Genomic DNA, 17,961 nt, shown 5'->3' on the forward strand with positions numbered 1-17,961 from the left:
CCGCCGCCCCACTGCCCTTGCTATTTCTCCAACCTGCTGGCTCCCTTATTCTTTGGCAGTTCCGTTTCCTAGTGTCTAGGAAAATGTCTGTATTCAGCAAGTGCTAGGTATATATTTTCTGGCTTAATTCATCTACAAGCTTTTAAAAAAGATTTATTATTTTCTGTGCATGTGTGTTTGCATGCATTTATGCAAGGACACAAAGGTACATGCCTGGTACTCAGGGAGGGTGTCAGAAGAGGGCGCCAGATCTACTAGAACTGGAGTTCAAAAGATTATAAGCCACCATGTGGGTGCTGGGAACTGAACCTGTTGTCCATTCCCAAAGCAACAGTGCTCTTAACTCTAAGACAGATCTCCAGCCCCCATCTCCATACTTTTGACCCCTAAACTCTATATGGGAGTCCGGAATGCACAGATGGTAAGAATGGCTCAAGACTCAGAGAACCAAATGTTAGCCAACCCTCATTTGGAAGGCTCTAGAGGAATCTCGGAATCCAACCGCCCATACTCATACCCTCCTCACACCCCCTGCACATATGCACCCCTCACACCCATGCCCTCCTCACACCCCCGCACATATGCACCCCTCACTCACACCCATACCCTCCTCACACCCCTGCACATATGCACCCCTCACTCACACCCATGCCCTCCTCACACCCCCTGCACATATGCACCCCTCACTCACACCCATGCCCTCCCCACACCCCTGCACATACGCACCCCTCACTCAGCTACTACATCTGAAGCATGGGACTACTCTTGATTTTGCCTTCTCTCACCCTTCCCTGGACCCAAGCAATCATACCAACTCCTACTGAATATACCATATTTTCCCTAATTTCTCGTGCTAAGGTTACCAGTTCCTTTTTAGGTTTTGGTCTATGAGGCTGAACCACATAACTCCCGAGTTTGGTCTTGAGCACTGTGTGTATAGTTTCGGTTACTATCTGCACCACCACCCACAATCCTGAGCTCACAGCCTCTGGCGTCCTCCCCCTCAGGTACTTCTTTCCTGATTCCTGCCTCTGTGCCCCATCTGTGGCCCTCTGACTCAAGGCCACTATTCTCCTTGCCCTGCTGCCTTCTCTCTGCAGGGTCTCACCTGGGCCCATCCTTATGCACCAACTGTATGTCACCAGTTCTCAGATGCTCAGTCCTCTAGTTCAGCCCGAGCTGCCAACTGGAAGCTTGCCAACCACCACATGGAAGCTTCCAGGTGCCTCACACTTTGCATTCCCTAAGTGATACCCTCTCAAGTACACTTATCCTCTGGGAGTATCCTCCCTAAATGAATATCCAGACACAGCTCTTCAGCTAACAGCCTAGGAATTCACCATGACAGCCCTCTATCCCTTGCTCTTCATCAGCCAATTAGTTACCAAACCCTGATTATTCTCTACCACATCTGCTGTGTGTGTGGTGTGGGTGCCACTGCAGTGGAGCCAGAGGCTGACATCAGGCTGTCTGCTTCCAACACTTCTCTCCCCTTTTTGTTTGTTTAAAATAGTGTCTCTAGGAGTTGGAGAGATGGCTCAGAGGTTCAGAGCACTGACTTCTCTTTCAGAGGTCCTGAGTTCAAGTCCCAGCAACCACATGGTGGCTCACAACCATCTGTAATAAGATCTGGTGCCCTCTTCTGGCCTGCAAGGGATATATGCAGGAAGAGCAGGAAGAACACTGTATCCATAATTAATAAATTTTAAAAATAAATAGACAGATAAATAAATAAGTGTCTCTATAGTCCTGGCTGTCCTAGAACTCTCTATGCAGACCAGAATGGTCTTGAACTCAGAGGGATGAACATGGAGTATTCTATTTTGGCTTTTCCGGCTGGCCACGGCACTCCTGTCTTGAGCCCCAGTGCTGGAGTTACAGCTGTGCACCTCCATACCTGCTGTGACTGTTTGTCTTTGAGACAGGGTTTCTCTATTTAGTCCTGGCTGTCTGAGAATTTACTATGTATACCAATATGGCCTTGAACTCACAGTGATCCTCCTGCCTCTGTTTGGCATTTAAGGCAGGTACTATTGTGCCTGGCTACACCTGCTTTTATGTTTTGTTTGTTTGCTTTGTTTTTGTTTTTAATGTGGGTGCTAGGGATCCGAACTCAGGCCTTCAGGCTCACACAGTACACACTTTCCCTACTGAAGCATCTCCCTAGGCCCACACCTTTCTTATCGCCTTGGCTGCCACTTGGCACTATTTCTTGCCTGTAGGTGCTTCCTGACACCTCTCTCCTCCTGCTACCATCTCCCCCAGCAACCCCTTCTCCCCATCACAGCTGTATGAACTACTTAAGATGCAATTGTGGGGGCTGGAGAGATGGCTCAGTGGTTAAGTGCATATAGGCTGTTCTTCTAGAGATCCTGAGTTCAATTCCCAGCACCCACATGCTGGCTCACAACCATCTGTAATGAGACCTGGCGCCCTCTTCTGGCCTGCAGGTGTACATGTGGGCAGAATAGTGTATATATAAAAAATAAATAAATCTTTTTAAAAAATGCAATCGTGGGGGCTGGAGAGATGATTCAGTGGTTCAAAGTACTCTCTGCTTTACCAGAGTACCAGAGTTTGTCAGCATCCATACTCGGAGGCACCCAATAGGACTGGACATCCTTTCGGTACCTTACACACACACACCACACACAAATAAGTCTTTAACAAAATGCTGATGTGGTGGCGCACACCTTTAATCCCAGCACTCAGCAAGCAGAGGCAGGAGGATCTCTGTGACTGAGAGCAGCCTAGTTCACATAGTGAGTCCCAGGCTAGCCAGTGCTATACAGTGAGACCCTGTTTCAAAAACAAACAAACATCAAATTTAATAGTTACTTCCTATTACCTTCCCAGAAAGTCCAGCACTTGATTGTATGGGACCCTCACCTGGGTCCCCAGCAATACTACAGTGTTAATTTAGGGGTAACTCTGGGGATGAGGGATATCAAGACTTCCTCATGGGTTGGACCTGGTCCTTTCAGTGCTAAATCAGAGTGACTGTGAGCGCACAAAAAGGAACTTTAAAAGGAGGACTGAGTAGCTGCTGTCTCTCAAGGGAGATGAACACCTTCTGCCCTTAGCCCCAGGCCCCGTTGCAGGACTGAACACCTTAGCCCGGGCATTCTAGCTCCCATCATGCAACTGTCCTATAAAGGTAGCCCCCTCCAGAGACCTACCCCATCCTCACACCCTGACTGTTGATAGTGGCCTGGAAACCTCTGGGGGGAGGGGTGAAGACACTTGCTGCTGCATGAAAGCCCCATTTCTAAGGAGGCTTTGTGGGGGGGTGAATGTGAGGTTTCTAACCAAGGTGTTAGAAACCTGCAAAGTTGTTACTGGGAAATCCTTCACTGTCTTCAAAGGAAAAGCCTTCCTCCTCCAAGGTTCTGGGGCTGGCTCTTCTGCTAAGAGACCATCCTATCTCCTCCAGTTTTGGACTGACCAAACATGGTTCAGATTTCAAAGCCTGTCACGTCTCTCTTCCCACCCTTTCCTCTCCTCCCAGCCTTCCCTGACATGTCCTTCCTGTTTGAGAACACCTCCTAATATTTTCTCTCCATAGTTCCGGAGCTGGGGGAGATGTGAACGACTAAATTGGCTTCCTAAGTCAACCTGAGCAGCACCCCAGGATTTCCGTAAGATTTTTGAAGTTCCAGATAGAGCCCGCAGAACCTAGCACCTTCTGATCAGAGCTCACTAGTTAGTGGTTCCTATGAAATGTGACAATCATTGTCCGTGAGTCCTGCTACAACTCACCTGATGGGGGCTGGAGAGACCGAGCAACAGTCAGAGCACTGGGTGTGCCTGCAGAAGACCTAAGTTTGATTCCCAGCTCACAACTGTTCACAACTCCAGTCCCTTTCTTTTGACCGTCAAGGGTACCGGGCGTGCACGTGGTACACGGGCATACATGCAAGCAAAATGGTGATATATGTGAAATGAAATAAATCGAAAAACATTAAACAAAAACACTTGCACTGATCGTTAGAAAGTATCTACTGGCTGCATATAGAGCAGTGCATTAACTTCCTTGATCCCAGTAACAGCCTTGAAATGTGGATACTATTATGCCCAGTACCTGGGAGGAAATGAAGACAACGAAAATGTGAGAAACTTTCCCAAGGTCATGGGATAGGTTAATGACAGTTTCACACACAGGCAGCCTGGCTTCCGCAGCCTCGCTATTACACTAGCTCTCGTGAGGCCAATGGTGTGGCCGGGACCTGTACTCTGGGCCTCTCTTGCCTGGCCAGCAGTCTCACCCACAACAGAATCTTTGCTCACTCCCTTCTCCCTGCGCCTCTACAAACACCGCTCTGCTGGACTCACTTTCTCCGCACAGCCAAATAACTCAGCTGCCCATCCTCCTTGCCCTGGGATAGCCTGAGCCTCCCAAAGGACCAGATATAGGTCTGCATCTGTTAGACACTCTATTAGAGGGTGCAGAGCTAGAGAGATCCTCTGGGCAACTTAGCTTAGGATAAGCAGTGTCCACTACTCCCCTGGAGTGGACAGGAACTAAATGGGGGTTGAACGCAGGCCATGTGAACGCAGAATTCCTGGGAAGCAACGTGGGAAGGAGTCCTGGAGATTTAAGGGAGCAGTAAGGGGTCTAGCCCAAAGGTCTTCATTATTTCTCCCTGCCCTATTATAAAGTCATGATGCAGCCCAACGAAAGCCCCAGCAAAAACTATTTCACCCTGATCCCCACGCCAGGTCTTAAGAGGTACCAAGGACATTGTGGGGAGCAAAGGATCCCGCCATCTAACGTCAGGCAGGTGCACAAACCCTGGGAGGTGAACACAGGAAGTGGGATATCATTGATGGCCGACCCTTGAAGCAAGAGCTTTTTATAACCGTTAGCAGGGCACTCAGAAGTGTCCAGAACAGGGGGCCTGAGAACCCAGGGAGGCAATAGCCGCCTTGGGAGGGGTGAGTCACATGACAAGATAGGCCTGAACAAGCTAGATGGTCCTCGATACAGGCCACAGGAGACAATTAGAGAAAGGGGTCCGGCCGAACCCCTCCCGGGGGGTACCATAGGGAACGCGAGGAGGGGTACCCTGTGTCAATGCTCTCCGCGACTCTCCTAGCCCTAGGCCCGGGGCTGGAGGGGAAATCACCTGCTCCGTCAGGCGCCGCCAGCGACTAGTCCCGCGCGGTGCAGTTCTTATCCCCTAGTCCCACCAACGAGATCAAAGGCGGGGCCCAGAGACGCCGTGGTGGTCATTTTGGAGGAGGGCGATTTGCCCATACCGGGGCGGGGCTTCTTTCCCCATTCTCCAATGTCTTAGCGTTTCGGACCGGTTCCCCGGCGGCCATGTTTGTTTTGGGAAGAGAGGCATCACTGTGTTGTTCTCTTTTGTCCGCTAGAGGTCCCGGACCTTTCAGCCTTTATTCCTGAAGGAACCCAGGATTTTCCTGCCCGCCTAATTTCCTTGCCCCTAGGATCCTCACCTGGAAAGCCTATAGATTTCCCTTTCCTCTTCCTTGTCTCTCTTGCCCTTCTTCAATCTCCACGGCTTCCCGACTGGATGTGGTGTCTCCTATTGCAAAATCTAATGATCTCCCCCAAATTCCAGCACCTCCCCCTTCGTGTTCAGCCTGGCTTCAAGTCCTGTCACTCAGTCAGCTCTTAGGACCTAAATTCCAGGACCTCATGTATCCCTCCCCTTTGTCCCTTGATGTCTTCCCAAGAGGTGGCTTCCAGGGTCTTAACGTAATGAACATTAAAAATGCTTGGAATGAGGATAGACCTGAGCCTAGATCCATGATGGCTGGCAGACCTCCTCCACACCCTGTGCCCTCTTGCCTACACTGGCAGGGCTAATAACCTAGAAGAGACAGGACAGCTACACACCTAGTAAGTAAGGCCTCAGCTTCCGCTTTTTATTCTGCTGCCTCAGCTTCCCTAATGCTCTGTGAGGAAGCCCACAAGCATGCCTTCTTTTGAACTCAAAAATGGGTGCCTAGAATCCCTTTCGATTGTTGAAGGGCCCATCCCAATCAGCAAGGGGGAGCCTTGGTTCAGGGCCAGTAGGGTACCAGGGTCCCAGGAACTGCTAGCCTCTAGAAACTCGGTCCCAGAGAGAAAGTGCTGACCCATTCCCTAGAGACTGAAGTAGAGCCAAGATCTGGAGAAAAGAGATTTCTGCCTGCCTTCCTTCCCCTGCGTCCCTCACCATGGCTCCCTCCTCCCTGGCGGGGTGGGTGGCTGCTGAGAAGGGGAAGGAAAGAGGAGATGGAGAACAGGCTTGGCTTCTCCGCTGGCAGCCTGGCTCTGCCAGGGTTAATAAGAGGTGGGGTGACAGCCACTTTATGGTCTCCCTCTTTAGCCCCAGGCCCCTGCCAGCCCTCCCTTTTGGGTACCCTTTCCTCCTCCCCTTTGCCCATTGCACAATTCTGATGACTGTTCATGCCTTACCAGCCTCCTTCTCGGAACTTACAGGTTTCCTCAGCAGGGCTGCCTGCTGAGTTCTGACCCAAGACCCCGGCGGCAGCCACTCCGAGGTTGGGTCTTCCTCCTCCGCAACTCCCCGATTCTTGCCTGACTGGCTCTTAGATGTTGCTAGATATCAGAAAGATCATCCTGGATTCTCAGGGAAGAACGATGCCAAAAGTTGCTAGGGGGAGCCTCTCTATTCCTAACTCAGATTCTGGGGAGACTTAACTCTGTGCAGACCAGGTCAGGTTCTGGGGCCTCAGGAAAGAAGGTTGGGCAGAGGGAGGGGATTACCACAGGCAAAATGTCAGGTGGCATTTCCATGAATCTTTAGAGCAGCGGTTCTCAACCTTCCTAATGCTCCGACCCTTTAATACAGTTCCTCATGTTGTGGTGACCCCCAACCATAACATTATTTTCATTGCTACTTCATAACTGTAATTTTGCTACTGTTATGAATTGTAATTTAATATCTGTTTCCCGATGGTTTTGTGACTCCCATGGAAAGGGGTCATTCTACCCACAAAAGGGTCGAGACCCTCGGGTTAAGGACATCTGCTAGAGATGCCACAGCTAACCTGACCTTGCCCATAGTTCCTGGTTCTATGTCCCCTAAGTTCTTCCTTTTCCCTTCCCCAAAATGGGAGCCAACTCCCCTGAGTGCTGCTTAAACCCCTGGCACAGGGGTGGGGAGGCCAAGTGTGCCTCCTCTCTGCTATTCCCTTAGGTAATATATGTAGGCTGCAGGGTCTCCTCGAGTGACAGAAAAGACCAGGAGCCTATGTTATATGCAATGCTTGTAATTCCCCAGCCCCCTGCGTCAAAACCAGGAATCAGGTTTGAGTTCAGCCATCAGGGTAAGAGGTTCCTGGCATCCAGAACAGCAAAAGAACCAAAGGACTGGTCTCTGGGCATGGGAGGAGCACCCAGGCACTGAAAATAGGGAAGGGGACACTGAGAAGAATGGGTTGGGGCACGTTGTCCCTGCCTCTGGCTTGAGGTCAGAAAGGACTCTCTGGGCAGCAGACAGCATGCCTGGCCCTCCCACACCTTCCTCCTTTCTCAGAAGAGCCTGCAAGGGTGGGTGGGGCTCTGGGGCGGGGGGGGGCTATTTAAGGAGCTCCACACAGCTGATTTTAGCAGATCCAGCCCCTGGGATGCCAGAGAAGAGGATCTGTGGGTAAGTGCTGCTCCTTTCCCAGGATTCAGCAGGGCTGTGGGGAGGGTGACTCCCGAGTCTGCTGGTTTGGCTTTCTCTCTCCAGGGATCTGTGAGGAGAGCACCCAGCTGTCATTTACAGCTCCAGAAACTGGAAGTGCATTCCAGGGAAGACTTCCTCCTCCCCTCAGCTATCCCAAACACTCAAGACGTCATTCAAGGGGGCCATTTTCTGGAGCTAACATTCCTGAGCCGCTGTCTTGGCAGTCCCCCTTAGCTGAGGAAGCTCCTCCAACTACAAATAGTCAGGTGCAAGTTTTGGCTCCTTCCCCCCCTCCCCCCCCCCGCCACCGACTTTCACCCCTCTCGCCCCTATACCGGCCCACCATGAACACATCTGGGCAGGCGATAAAAGGACTCAGCAATGTCCAGTCCCTGGCATACCCTGAGCCCCTCCCCTCATGCTTGGCTCCAGCTCTTGTCCATTTCTCTACTGTGGGATCCCATTTCTAGCTCCAAGCTCAGCACCCCACAACTGAGTGGGTAGGAAGTGTTCTGAGATCCCAGGCTACACCCCGAATCTCAATTTGTCCATGTTGGGATTGGGGAACATTTACAGAAGGGACCAATGAGATGGCTCAAGGTACTTACCACAATATCTGGTGCCCTTGAAACTCACAGGGTGGAACAGAAAATCCATCTGACCTCACATGCCCTGTGTGTAGACACACACACACACACCACACACACACACTAAATAAATGTAAAAATAATTCACAGAAGAGCGCTCTGGAGGGCAGCGTCCAGACTGAGAGAACACCAGCCACCTGGCTCTGAGAACTGAATTCCATAGGCTGTGAGCTCTAGCAAATGCCCTAGGGACTCAGTTCTGGTGCCCGGCTGTGCTATCCCGCCAATGCCAGAGTTACAGGAAACCGGATGGTTCTCATCCACAGCTGCCCAGCAGGTGCTCCTGGAGGCTCCTTGGCCAAACCCTTTATAACATCAACTTGGGGTATTCTTCTGCTCAAAGGCTTCATGACTTCCTAACAGTCTACCCCACCTCCTTCCCCCCTCTGAGACAAGGCCTTCTATAGCCCAGGATACCTCTCTAGCCAAGGATCACCTTGAGCTACTACCCTTGCTGCCTCCACCTCCCAAGTGTTTACAGACACGCTCCTCTATCCGGCCTGTGTCTGTTTGCTGTCAGTCCTCCAGAATGGTTTCCACGTAGCTTCCAGGGCTCATCTTCCACTGCTGTCTCCATGATGGCCTGCTGCTTCCTCCTGCGGCTGCCAAGCTCGCTCTTGCTGTCTCCTGCTAGGCTCTTCTTGGCTGCCTCTTCCCCATCACTCTCTAGCGGAGTTCTATTTGTCTTTTGAAGCCTCTTCCAACTTCCCAAAAGTACAGGTTCCTCATGTTCCTATTCAGTGGGTAGATCCACAAGCCCCTTGCCCTGGTATCATCTAACCCAGGGTTCTGCACGTGACAGTTCCCTCAAGAAACATTCCTTGCATTTTGTGTATGTGTCTTGTGTATGACGAGGAAGTTTGACCTAGAGATTAAAGCCAATTAAGATCACATTCTCATTTTATAACCGATATAGGACTGTGTCAGGCTGCTTCCTCGTGTGTAAATGGAAATAATAATTATATCCACATTGAAGTTTTGTGAGCATCAACTTTAGTGAATTGATAAACGCCTGCAAGGGGCTTTAGCATAGCACCTGGCACAGAGCAAGCCCTTAGAAGTGTGGGAGACCATGGTTCTTATTCTAGTCCTTTAAAAGATACTTTATTATTTATCTGTTGTGTGTGTGTGTGTATGTGTGTGTGTGTGTGTGTGTGTGTGTGTAGGTCAGAAAACAGGGTTGGTTCTCTCCTACCATGTGAGTCTCAGGTACTGAAATCAGTAGTTAAGCTAGGCCTCAATACCTGTACGGGCTGAACCATCTCGCTAGGCCTCAATACCTGTACGGGCTGAACCATCTCGCTAGGCCTCAATACCTGTACGGGCTGAACCATCTCGCTAGTGCCTTGTTCATTAGGTTTTTCTAAGTAGAATGGGAATTATTCAGTGGGAAGGGCAGTTGTCAAATGGTGTGGGACTTGAAATTTATCTGTCAGGCCTTGCTGTGTGATGGGCTCCATACTGATCCTTGGGCTGAGCAGTGTTAGGGCCAGGAGAAGGCAGCTGTGAGGATCAGGGCTTGGGTGCTCAGGTCCTCCTGGGAGCTGCGAATTCTGTATTTCCACCTACTATGTGACCTTGGATGAGCACCCTCTTGTAATTCTGGAGTCCTGACAGGATGAACATTGAGGCAGGGAGTCTTGAAGAGCAAATGAACTGTAAGATCTCAGGCAGTCTGGGTTTTATGAGTCCTGCGCTTTGCTTTAAAAGTTAAGTTCAAAATGGAGCTCAAACAAGGAAGTGTTCTGCTCCCTGCAGGGCTGGGAGTGGAGTGTGCTGCTGTGAGCTCTGCTGAGAAGCAATGTCCTTCTCTGAAACCTGCAAGTAGGGGTCTTCCCCCTTCAGTATGTGAAGCCCGGAGCAATACAGGGAAACCACAGGGCACCATGTTTACAGGGCAGAGCATCAGCGACTGGCGGGGCGGGTAAAAGACCCAAGAAGAGGGAAAAGGAGCAGACAGAATGCAGAGAACATGTTATGTTGGTGTGGGGCTCACCATTTAATTTGAAAACTTCATTTGTTTCAAAGTGTGGTTTGAACTTGGCTATGGAGACACATGCCTTTAATCCCAGTACTCGGAAGCTAGAACTCTCTCTGAGTTCTAGACCAGCTGAGTCCTACATAGGAATTCTAGGCCAGTCAGGGATACACAGTAAGATGCTGTCCTTTAAAAAAGTGGGGGAAAGAGCACCCAGGGGACCCAATGCCCTCTTCTGGTATTGGAGGGCACTAGACATACATAAGGTATACAACACACACACACACACACACATAAAATAAAATAAAAGTAGATAAAATCAGAGGCTGGGGATACAGTTGATCAGGTAGGATTGTTTGCTATCAGAGTTTCTAGCTCTAGAATCTACATGGTGGAAGGAGAGAACTGCTTACCAAAAATTGTTCTGACTTCCGTAAGTGTGTATGCCATGTGAGTGTATGAATGTAAAAGTAAAAAATGTTCTATTGTGGAATATTTGTTTAACAAGGCAAAGATGTGTTAAATTAGTTTAATTATGTAAAGATGGGTTGCTGTTTTTACCTTGCCTGCCTAAGGTACCTGATTGGTCCAGTAAAAAGCTGACCGGCAGTAGTGGGTAGTGGAGGGATAAGTGGGGCTGGCAGGCAGAAAGAATAAGTAGGAGGAGGGCTCTAGGCTCCGGAGAGAGAGAACAAGGGAGAAAGAGAAACACCCAGGGCCGTCAGCCACCAGCCACCAGCCAGCCAGGAAGGAAGTGGCGAAAGTAGACATACAGAATGAAAGGTTAACAAGCTCCGAGGCAAAACGTAAGATGAAAAAGGCTAAATTCAGTTATAAGAGCTAGCGGGAGAAGCATAAGATAAGGCCGAGCATTCATAATTAATATTAAGTCTCCATGTCATGATTTGGGAGCTGGTTGATGGCCCAAAAGAAAGCCTGCTACAATATCCAGACATGATAAAAAAATAACTTAGTGCCTGAGAGGCAGAAGCAGGCAGATCTCTTGTGGATTCAAGGCCATTTTGGTCTATAGAGCAAATTCTAGGTCAGCTAGGCTATACAATAAGACGCTGTCTCAAAAATAAATAAAAAATATGAAAAAAATCAGTGACAGTTATATAGAATTTATTTTTGAAACCTCTTTTAACATTATAGTAATATAGCAGGCAGTGGTGTTGCACACCTTTAATCCCAGCACTCTGGGGGCAGAGTCAGTTTATTCATTGTGTGTGTGTGTGTGTGTGTGTGTGTGTGTGTGTGTGTGTACCAACAGGGCCTGAGTTACAACTTCAACACCCACGTAAAAAGCCAGGCATACTGGTCATGCCTATTCCCCCAGCACTGGGGTGTGGAAAGAGGAAGATGGTTGGCTCCTACTAATTCTAGCGTAGTGGTAAGCCCCAGGTTCCATTGAGAAACCCTGTTTCAAAAAACAAGGGGGGTGGGGACCCACCTGGCAGCCAACAACTGTTTAACTCCAAGATCTGACAGCCTCACACAGACATATATGCAGGCAAAACACCAATGCACATAAATCAAAATAAGTTCATTTAAAAAAAAGTGGGCTGCCTGGCAATGGTGGCACACGCCTTTAATCCCAGCACTCGGGAGGCAGAGGCAGGTGGATCTCTGTGAGTTCGAGACCAGCCTGGTCTACAGAGTGAGTTCCAGGACAGGCTCCAAAGCCACAGAGAAACCCTGTCTCAAAAAAACAAAACAAAACAAACAAAAAAAAAGTGGGCTGAGGAGTGGGACCTCCTCTGAAACCTACAACCTACACTGATATGCATACACAATCCACAAACACACAGACAGACACACACCTGCTAAGGTTTTGCAGTCTTACTATGTAGCCCTGGCTCTAGTTTGGAACTTACAGAGATCAAGATCTATAAACCTCTGCTTCTGAGTGCCAGGATTAAAGGTTTCTCCATTCAAGCCCATCAACACCACTACTAAAATAGTGCATTAAAAGCATGCGCCACCGCCACCCAGACCCAGCTCCATTTCTGAGGGGAAAAAACTAGTAAAGTGTGGTCCCATTATATATGGGGACCCCCAAGTAGGCTGAGGCAGGAAAACTGCTGCCAGTTTGAGGTCAGCCAGGGTTAAATAATAGCAAGACCTTCTTTATTACGAAACTAAAGAATGTTAACAAGAATTGGGATAAACCCGGCGTGGTGATACAAGCCTTTAATCCCAGCATTTGGAGGCAGAGGCAGGCGGATCTCTGTGAGTTCGAGGCCAGCCTGGTCTACAAAGCAAGTTCCAGGACATCTAAAGGCGGTTATACAAAGAAACCCTATCTCAAAAATAAAATAAAATAAAAACAATAAATAATAAAAAGGGTAAAAGAATGAATGAGATTCCTCTGAACATCTAGGTAAGCTAATTTTATGTTTTACAGATGTGATAGTTGAGGGGCTCAGAGAGGACACATGGCTAGGAAAACGTCAGAACCAGCTCTAAACCTAGCTCACAAGTGACATTTCCCAGTTACTCCCACACTTCAAAACCACCCTAGGTCTGGAGAGTGAGTCCAGGCAGATGAGTCTAGAAGATCATCGAGTGTGCACTGCGGAGATACTGCTGAAGCCCCGGACACGCGGAGAGGCTGGCAAAATGCCAACTTCTGAACAGTTAAAAGGAGTCGGACTGTGAGGCAGACGGATGTCTGTGAGTTCGAGGCCAGCCTGGTCTACAGAGCGAGTTCCAGGGGAGCCAAGACTACACAAAGAAACCCTGTCTTGAAAAACAAACCAACAAAAACCTACCTCGCTGTGAACACTAGACTTCTACCACTTATTTACTTCCCTTCCCAAGCTGGAAGAGGAGGGCAAGCGGGGCCCACACAGACGGCTAAGGGCGGAGAGGAGAAGCATCTAGGTGCTGCTTTCACCCCAAGACCTTTCTCCTTTCCCGCATCGTCGAGCGGGTTTCCCTCAAGAGAAACCATACTCGGGGCCGGCAGGCGCGCAAGCGCGCTCAGCGCAGACCTTGCTTCTTCTTGGGGCGGCCACGCTGCACCGCCTCGGGAGCGGCCCGGCTGTCCCCGCCGTCCCCGCCGTCCCCATCATCGTCACCGCCTGCAGGCCGGCGCACTACACGCCTCGCCACCTGGTACTCGGGCTCGCCCACGCGCGGCGCGGCCTGCAGCAGGAACTGGCTGCCACGCCGGGTGACGCGTACGTCGGTGCGTGGGTAGGTGCCGTACACGCGCCGCAGCTCGCGGCGCACCGCGTCTGGCAGCGGCAGGGGCGGTCCCCGCGTGCGCTCCACGCGTCCCCAGCGCAGCTGCAGCTGCAGGCTGCCGCCCTCAGGCCACTGTCCCCAGCCCTCGGCGTCGGGCGCCGGCTGGGATGGTGCTGACGCGCCGGCCGCGGGGAACGACGGGCCAAGGGTAGCGGCACCCGGCCGCGGGAAGAACCACCAGGGCGGCGTGGACGCCAGGGTCGCACCGTAGAAGCAGTGGAATTCACGCGGGGCCGCGCTCAGCCCGGCCGGCCGGCTGCAGAAGTTGTGGGTCTGGATGGGCGGCAGCAACAGGGGAGCGGGCAGGTAGGTGTAGGTGAGGGACTGCAGCCGAGGCCAGATGCCCTCCCCAGGCGGCAGGCAGATGTAGGAGTACATGACCTGAACCTCAGGAGGCAAGCATTTTTACTGGGTCCAGACCTGTGGATGGTGGATAGATACACAATTCTTTTTTGTTTGTTTCTTTGTTTTTCGAGACAGGGTTTCTCAGTGTAGCTTTGAAGCCTGCCCTGGAACTTGCTCTTTAGACCCAGGCTGGCCTCGAACTCACACAGATCCTGCTGCCTCTACCAACCGAGTGCTGGAATTAAAGGTGTGGCGTCCGGCTGGGTACATAATTCTTTTTTTTTTTTTTTTTTTTTTTTTTTTTTTTTTGGTTTTTCGAGACAGGGTTTCTCTGTGGCTTTGGAGCCTGTCCTGGATCTAGCTCTGTAGACCAGGCTGGTCTCGAACTCACAGAGATCCGCCTGCCTCTGCCTCCCGAGTGCTGGGATTAAAGGCGTGCGCCACCATCGCCCGGCCTGGGTACATAATTCTTAACCACCACAAGTTGCTGGACCCGGGCTCTGGTTCATGGCCTGGGTCTTGCGTGTCTGACTGATGGCCTTCAGCAACCTTTCCTGAGTCAGGCATTCAGCCCCCCACCTTCTCATCCGGGAATGTAGGTCTGTTAATAGAGTGCCTAACATGCCCAAAGCCCAGGGTATGATCCCACCAGATCCAGCCCGTAGTCCCAGGACTCTTGGAGTAGAGGCAGGAAGACCAGGAATTCAGGGTCAACCTGTTAGAGAGCAGCCTGGGCTACGAGAGACCCTGTCTCCAAACAAGCAACCCCTCAGGTACCCAGGCTTTTCAAGCCCTCAGCCCCTGATATGATTTCCCTTTAACTCTTCCCATTCACTTGCCTCCTTCAGCCTAGCGGGATTTTTCTCCAGCCTTTGGCAGAGCCAGAACAGTCCAGGACAGAGCTTCTCTCCACCACTTTACAGTTGCGTTCTTCCCTTACATGCCTGCTTTAGCCTCACCTCCCTGTTACTAGGCAAAGAGAAACACCTTGAGCTGGCTGGGAGCCAGCCAGTGTGTAGACTGAGCAGGAACTAGGGCCCAGTAACTCCAAGCAAAAGGCCTGAGCTTACACATGCACTCCTCAGAACATTGGACGCTTCCACCCCTTTTTAATAAAGTCCCAGCACCTGCGAGATGGTCCACAGCCCCCTGCAACTCCAGGTTTAGGGAATCTGGCCTCCGAGGATTCCTATGTGCACGTATCACACAAATTTGTGCAAGCAAACTCATAACATGAATAAAATAATAATCTTAAGAGAGTACTCTAGACTACATATGACTCCAATGTAATTATGAGAACTTCAAACATGGAAGAGGTGGGCCAGAGTCATACTGATGCCTGCCAGAAAAGACTTTTCCCACCAGAAAGAGAGAGATGAGAGATTCAAGCACAGAAGCCTGCAGAAGGGAAGAGTCAAACCAACACCTTCAGCAACCTTTCCTGAGTCAGGCATTCAGCCCCCCCCAAATGGCCAGTAGGACCCATTTCAGACTTTCTGTCTCCACAGCTGGTAAATTTGTCTCATGCATTTTCAGTTTGTCACACCCAAGAGGACTCCTACTTCTAGAACTTGCTGTTTATATAACTTTGTCCCTCTGTAACCAGCACCTGAGGACTAGCCAAGGTTACCCATGGGCTGATCTCATGCCAGCCTAGACATGAGTGACAGGCCCCACGGACTGGTCAGCTTTACCTGTGTGTACTTCCTCAGGAGAGTCTCTTCTTACCTGGTTGGTGGACGGATACACGTCAGACCGAGTTCAAGCCGAGACTGAGAAGGTGCAGACCCTGAATTTTAGTATGGGTGCCTTTGTACTTGCTGCTCTGAGGTTTTAGGCACAATGAGGGAAATAGGGGTCAAGTTGTGAGTCAGGGTTTATTCACCCTGGTTCTAGAAATATCCCTCATGTTTCGGGGAAACTACACTTTCCTCTTTTAGAAATATTTATTCATTGGGGCTGGAGAGATGGTTCAGAGGTCAAGAGCACTGACTGCTCTTCCAGACAGTGCTCTTCTAGAGGTCCCGAGTTCAATTCCCAGCAACTACATGATGGCTCAACTATCTATAATGAGATCTGGTGCTCTCTTCTGGCCTGAAAGCATACACGCAGGCAGAACACTGCATACATAATAAATACAACTTTAAACAATGTTTATTCAGGGCTGGAGAGATGGCTCTGAGGTTAAGAACATTACCTGCTCTTCCAGGGACCCAAATTCAATTCCCAGAATCCACATATGGCTCACAACCATCTGCAGTGAGATCTGGTGCCCTCTTCTGGCCTGTAGGCATACATGTCGGCAGAACACTGTACACATAATAAATAAATCTTTAAAAAATGTTTATTTATTTAATTTTATGCGTATATGTGTGTTTTCCAGAGTCTGTGACTACACCATGTGTGTGCAGAAGTCCATGGAGGTCAGACGAAGGGTTCACTCCCCTGGGACTGGAGTTACCTATGGATGGTTGTGAACTGTCATGTAGGTGCTGGGATTGAACTTGGGTCCTCTGGAAGAATAGGCAATGCTCTTAACCTCTGAGCCATCTCTCTGGCCCCTTTTCTTTTTGAAACAGCGTCTAGCTGTGCAGTTCTGGTTGACCTGAAGTGATGTGGAATTCCCCTCTCTATGCTGTAAATACCATTGGTAATAAAGAAACTGTCTTGGGCCTGTTATTCAGAATCCTTTTCTAATTCTTTTAATTTTTTTAATTTATTTTTTAAAACAGTTTTTTTCTCAGCTGGGCAGTGGTGGCGCATGCCTTTAATCCCAGCACTTGGGAGGCAGAGGCAGGTGGATCTCTGTGAGTTTGGGGCCAGCCTAGTCTATAAAAGCTAGTTCCGGGGCTGGAGAGATGGCTCATAGGTTAAAAGCATTGACTGACTGCTCTTCCAGAGGTCATGAGTTCAGCTCCCAGCAACCACATGGTGCCTCACAACCATCTGTAATGAGATCTGGTGCCCTCTTCTGGCGTTCAGACAAACATGTAGACAGAACACTACATATAATAAATAAAATAAAAAAAAAAAAAAAAAAAAAAAAAAAAAAAAAAAGCTAGTTCCAGGACAGGCTCCAAAGCTACAGAGAAACCAGGTCTCAGAAAAAAAAAAAAAAAAAAAAAAAAAAAAAAAAATTTTTTTTTGGAGGGCCCCAAACCCAAAAAAAAAACCGGGTCCAAAAAAAAAAAAAAAAAAAAAAAAAACAAAAACATTTTTTTTCTCATTTTACATGCCAATCCCAGTTCCTTCTCCCTCCCCTCCCCTCCTCCCTCTCCCCCCACCTTCCACCCACCTCACTCCCCCATCCACTCCCCAGAGAGGGTAAGGCTTCCAGTGGGGATTCAACAAAGTCAGGCACGTCACTTTGAGACAGGACCAAGCCCCCCTCCAATATACCTAGGCTGAGTATAGTATCCCTCCAAAGAGAATGGGCTCCAGAAAGACAGCTCAAGCACTAGAGACAAGTCCTGGTTCCACTGCCAGGCCCCACAGTCTACCCCAGCCACACAACTGTCACCCACATTCAGACGACCTAGTTTGGTCCTCTACAGGTTCCCCGCTGTCAGTACGGAGTCAGTGAGCTCCCACTAGCTCAGGCCAGCTGTTTCTGTGGGTATCCCCATCACGGTCTTGACCCCTTTGCTCATGTTATCCTTCCTCTCTTCACTGGACTCTGGGAGGTCGGCCCAGAGCTAGCTGTGGAGCTCATTACTACCTCTGCGAAGAGGTCGGGCAGCGTGCTTGTGGCTTGAAGGTCCAGTGCCTGTGTCTGATATCCCCTGGCTGCTGTGATTGGAATCCTCATACCCACAGCTCGAGCAGGACTTCGTTCTCACAGGGCTCACAATCCAGCCTTAGATAGTCCCTCATCACGAATGTCTGCCTCAGCTGGCGGTGCTAAACGTTTGCTCATCCTCTCCGGACTGGGAACAGGGTAGGGGAGGAGAGCATCCCCAAGAGAAACTTGATTTGAGCTGAAATAACAGGTAAAAGAGAGGGGATAAGTCGGTCAGGAGTCCAGGCAACCTGTTTGCTGATGCCCACTTTTGGGTCCCTAAGGGCAAGAGCCCATGACAAACATGGAAGCAAC

At 49.9% G+C, this 17,961-nt stretch overlaps 2 protein-coding genes across 4 annotated transcripts in view; both read right to left on the reverse strand.

The window, feature by feature from the left end:
• The window catches only part of Cuedc2 (CUE domain containing 2), an 8,241-nt gene extending 3,038 nt beyond the window's left edge, over positions 1 to 5,203 (reverse strand). For 2 of the 3 annotated variants that reach the window (XM_005352407.2, XM_005352406.2), the window contains exon 1: positions 5,127 to 5,203. The gene's annotated coding sequence lies outside the window, so the exon portion shown is untranslated. Of the gene's footprint in view, positions 1 to 3,759; positions 3,866 to 5,126 lie in introns of all 3 variants that reach the window. The other variant, XM_026781510.1, reaches the window with a different exon arrangement.
• Positions 5,204 to 13,046: 7,843 nt separating this feature from the next.
• On the reverse strand, positions 13,047 to 13,919 carry LOC113456537. Its single transcript, XM_026781337.1, has one exon. It carries the CDS (start codon positions 13,899 to 13,901, stop codon positions 13,257 to 13,259), a length of 645 nt encoding a protein of 214 aa, XP_026637138.1. The 5' UTR covers positions 13,902 to 13,919; the 3' UTR covers positions 13,047 to 13,256.
• Positions 13,920 to 17,961: the final 4,042 nt, after the last annotated feature.

This window comes from Microtus ochrogaster, chromosome 8 (genome assembly GCF_000317375.1).
Source record: "Microtus ochrogaster isolate Prairie Vole_2 chromosome 8, MicOch1.0, whole genome shotgun sequence".
In the NCBI taxonomy this organism is placed as follows: Eukaryota; Metazoa; Chordata; class Mammalia; order Rodentia; family Cricetidae; genus Microtus; species Microtus ochrogaster.

Bases quoted from the DNA above. Each gene is read 5' to 3' on its own strand.
- LOC113456537 (XM_026781337.1), bottom strand. From the start codon at position 13,901: ATGTACTCCTACATCTGCCTGCCGCCTGGGGAGGGCATCTGGCCTCGG.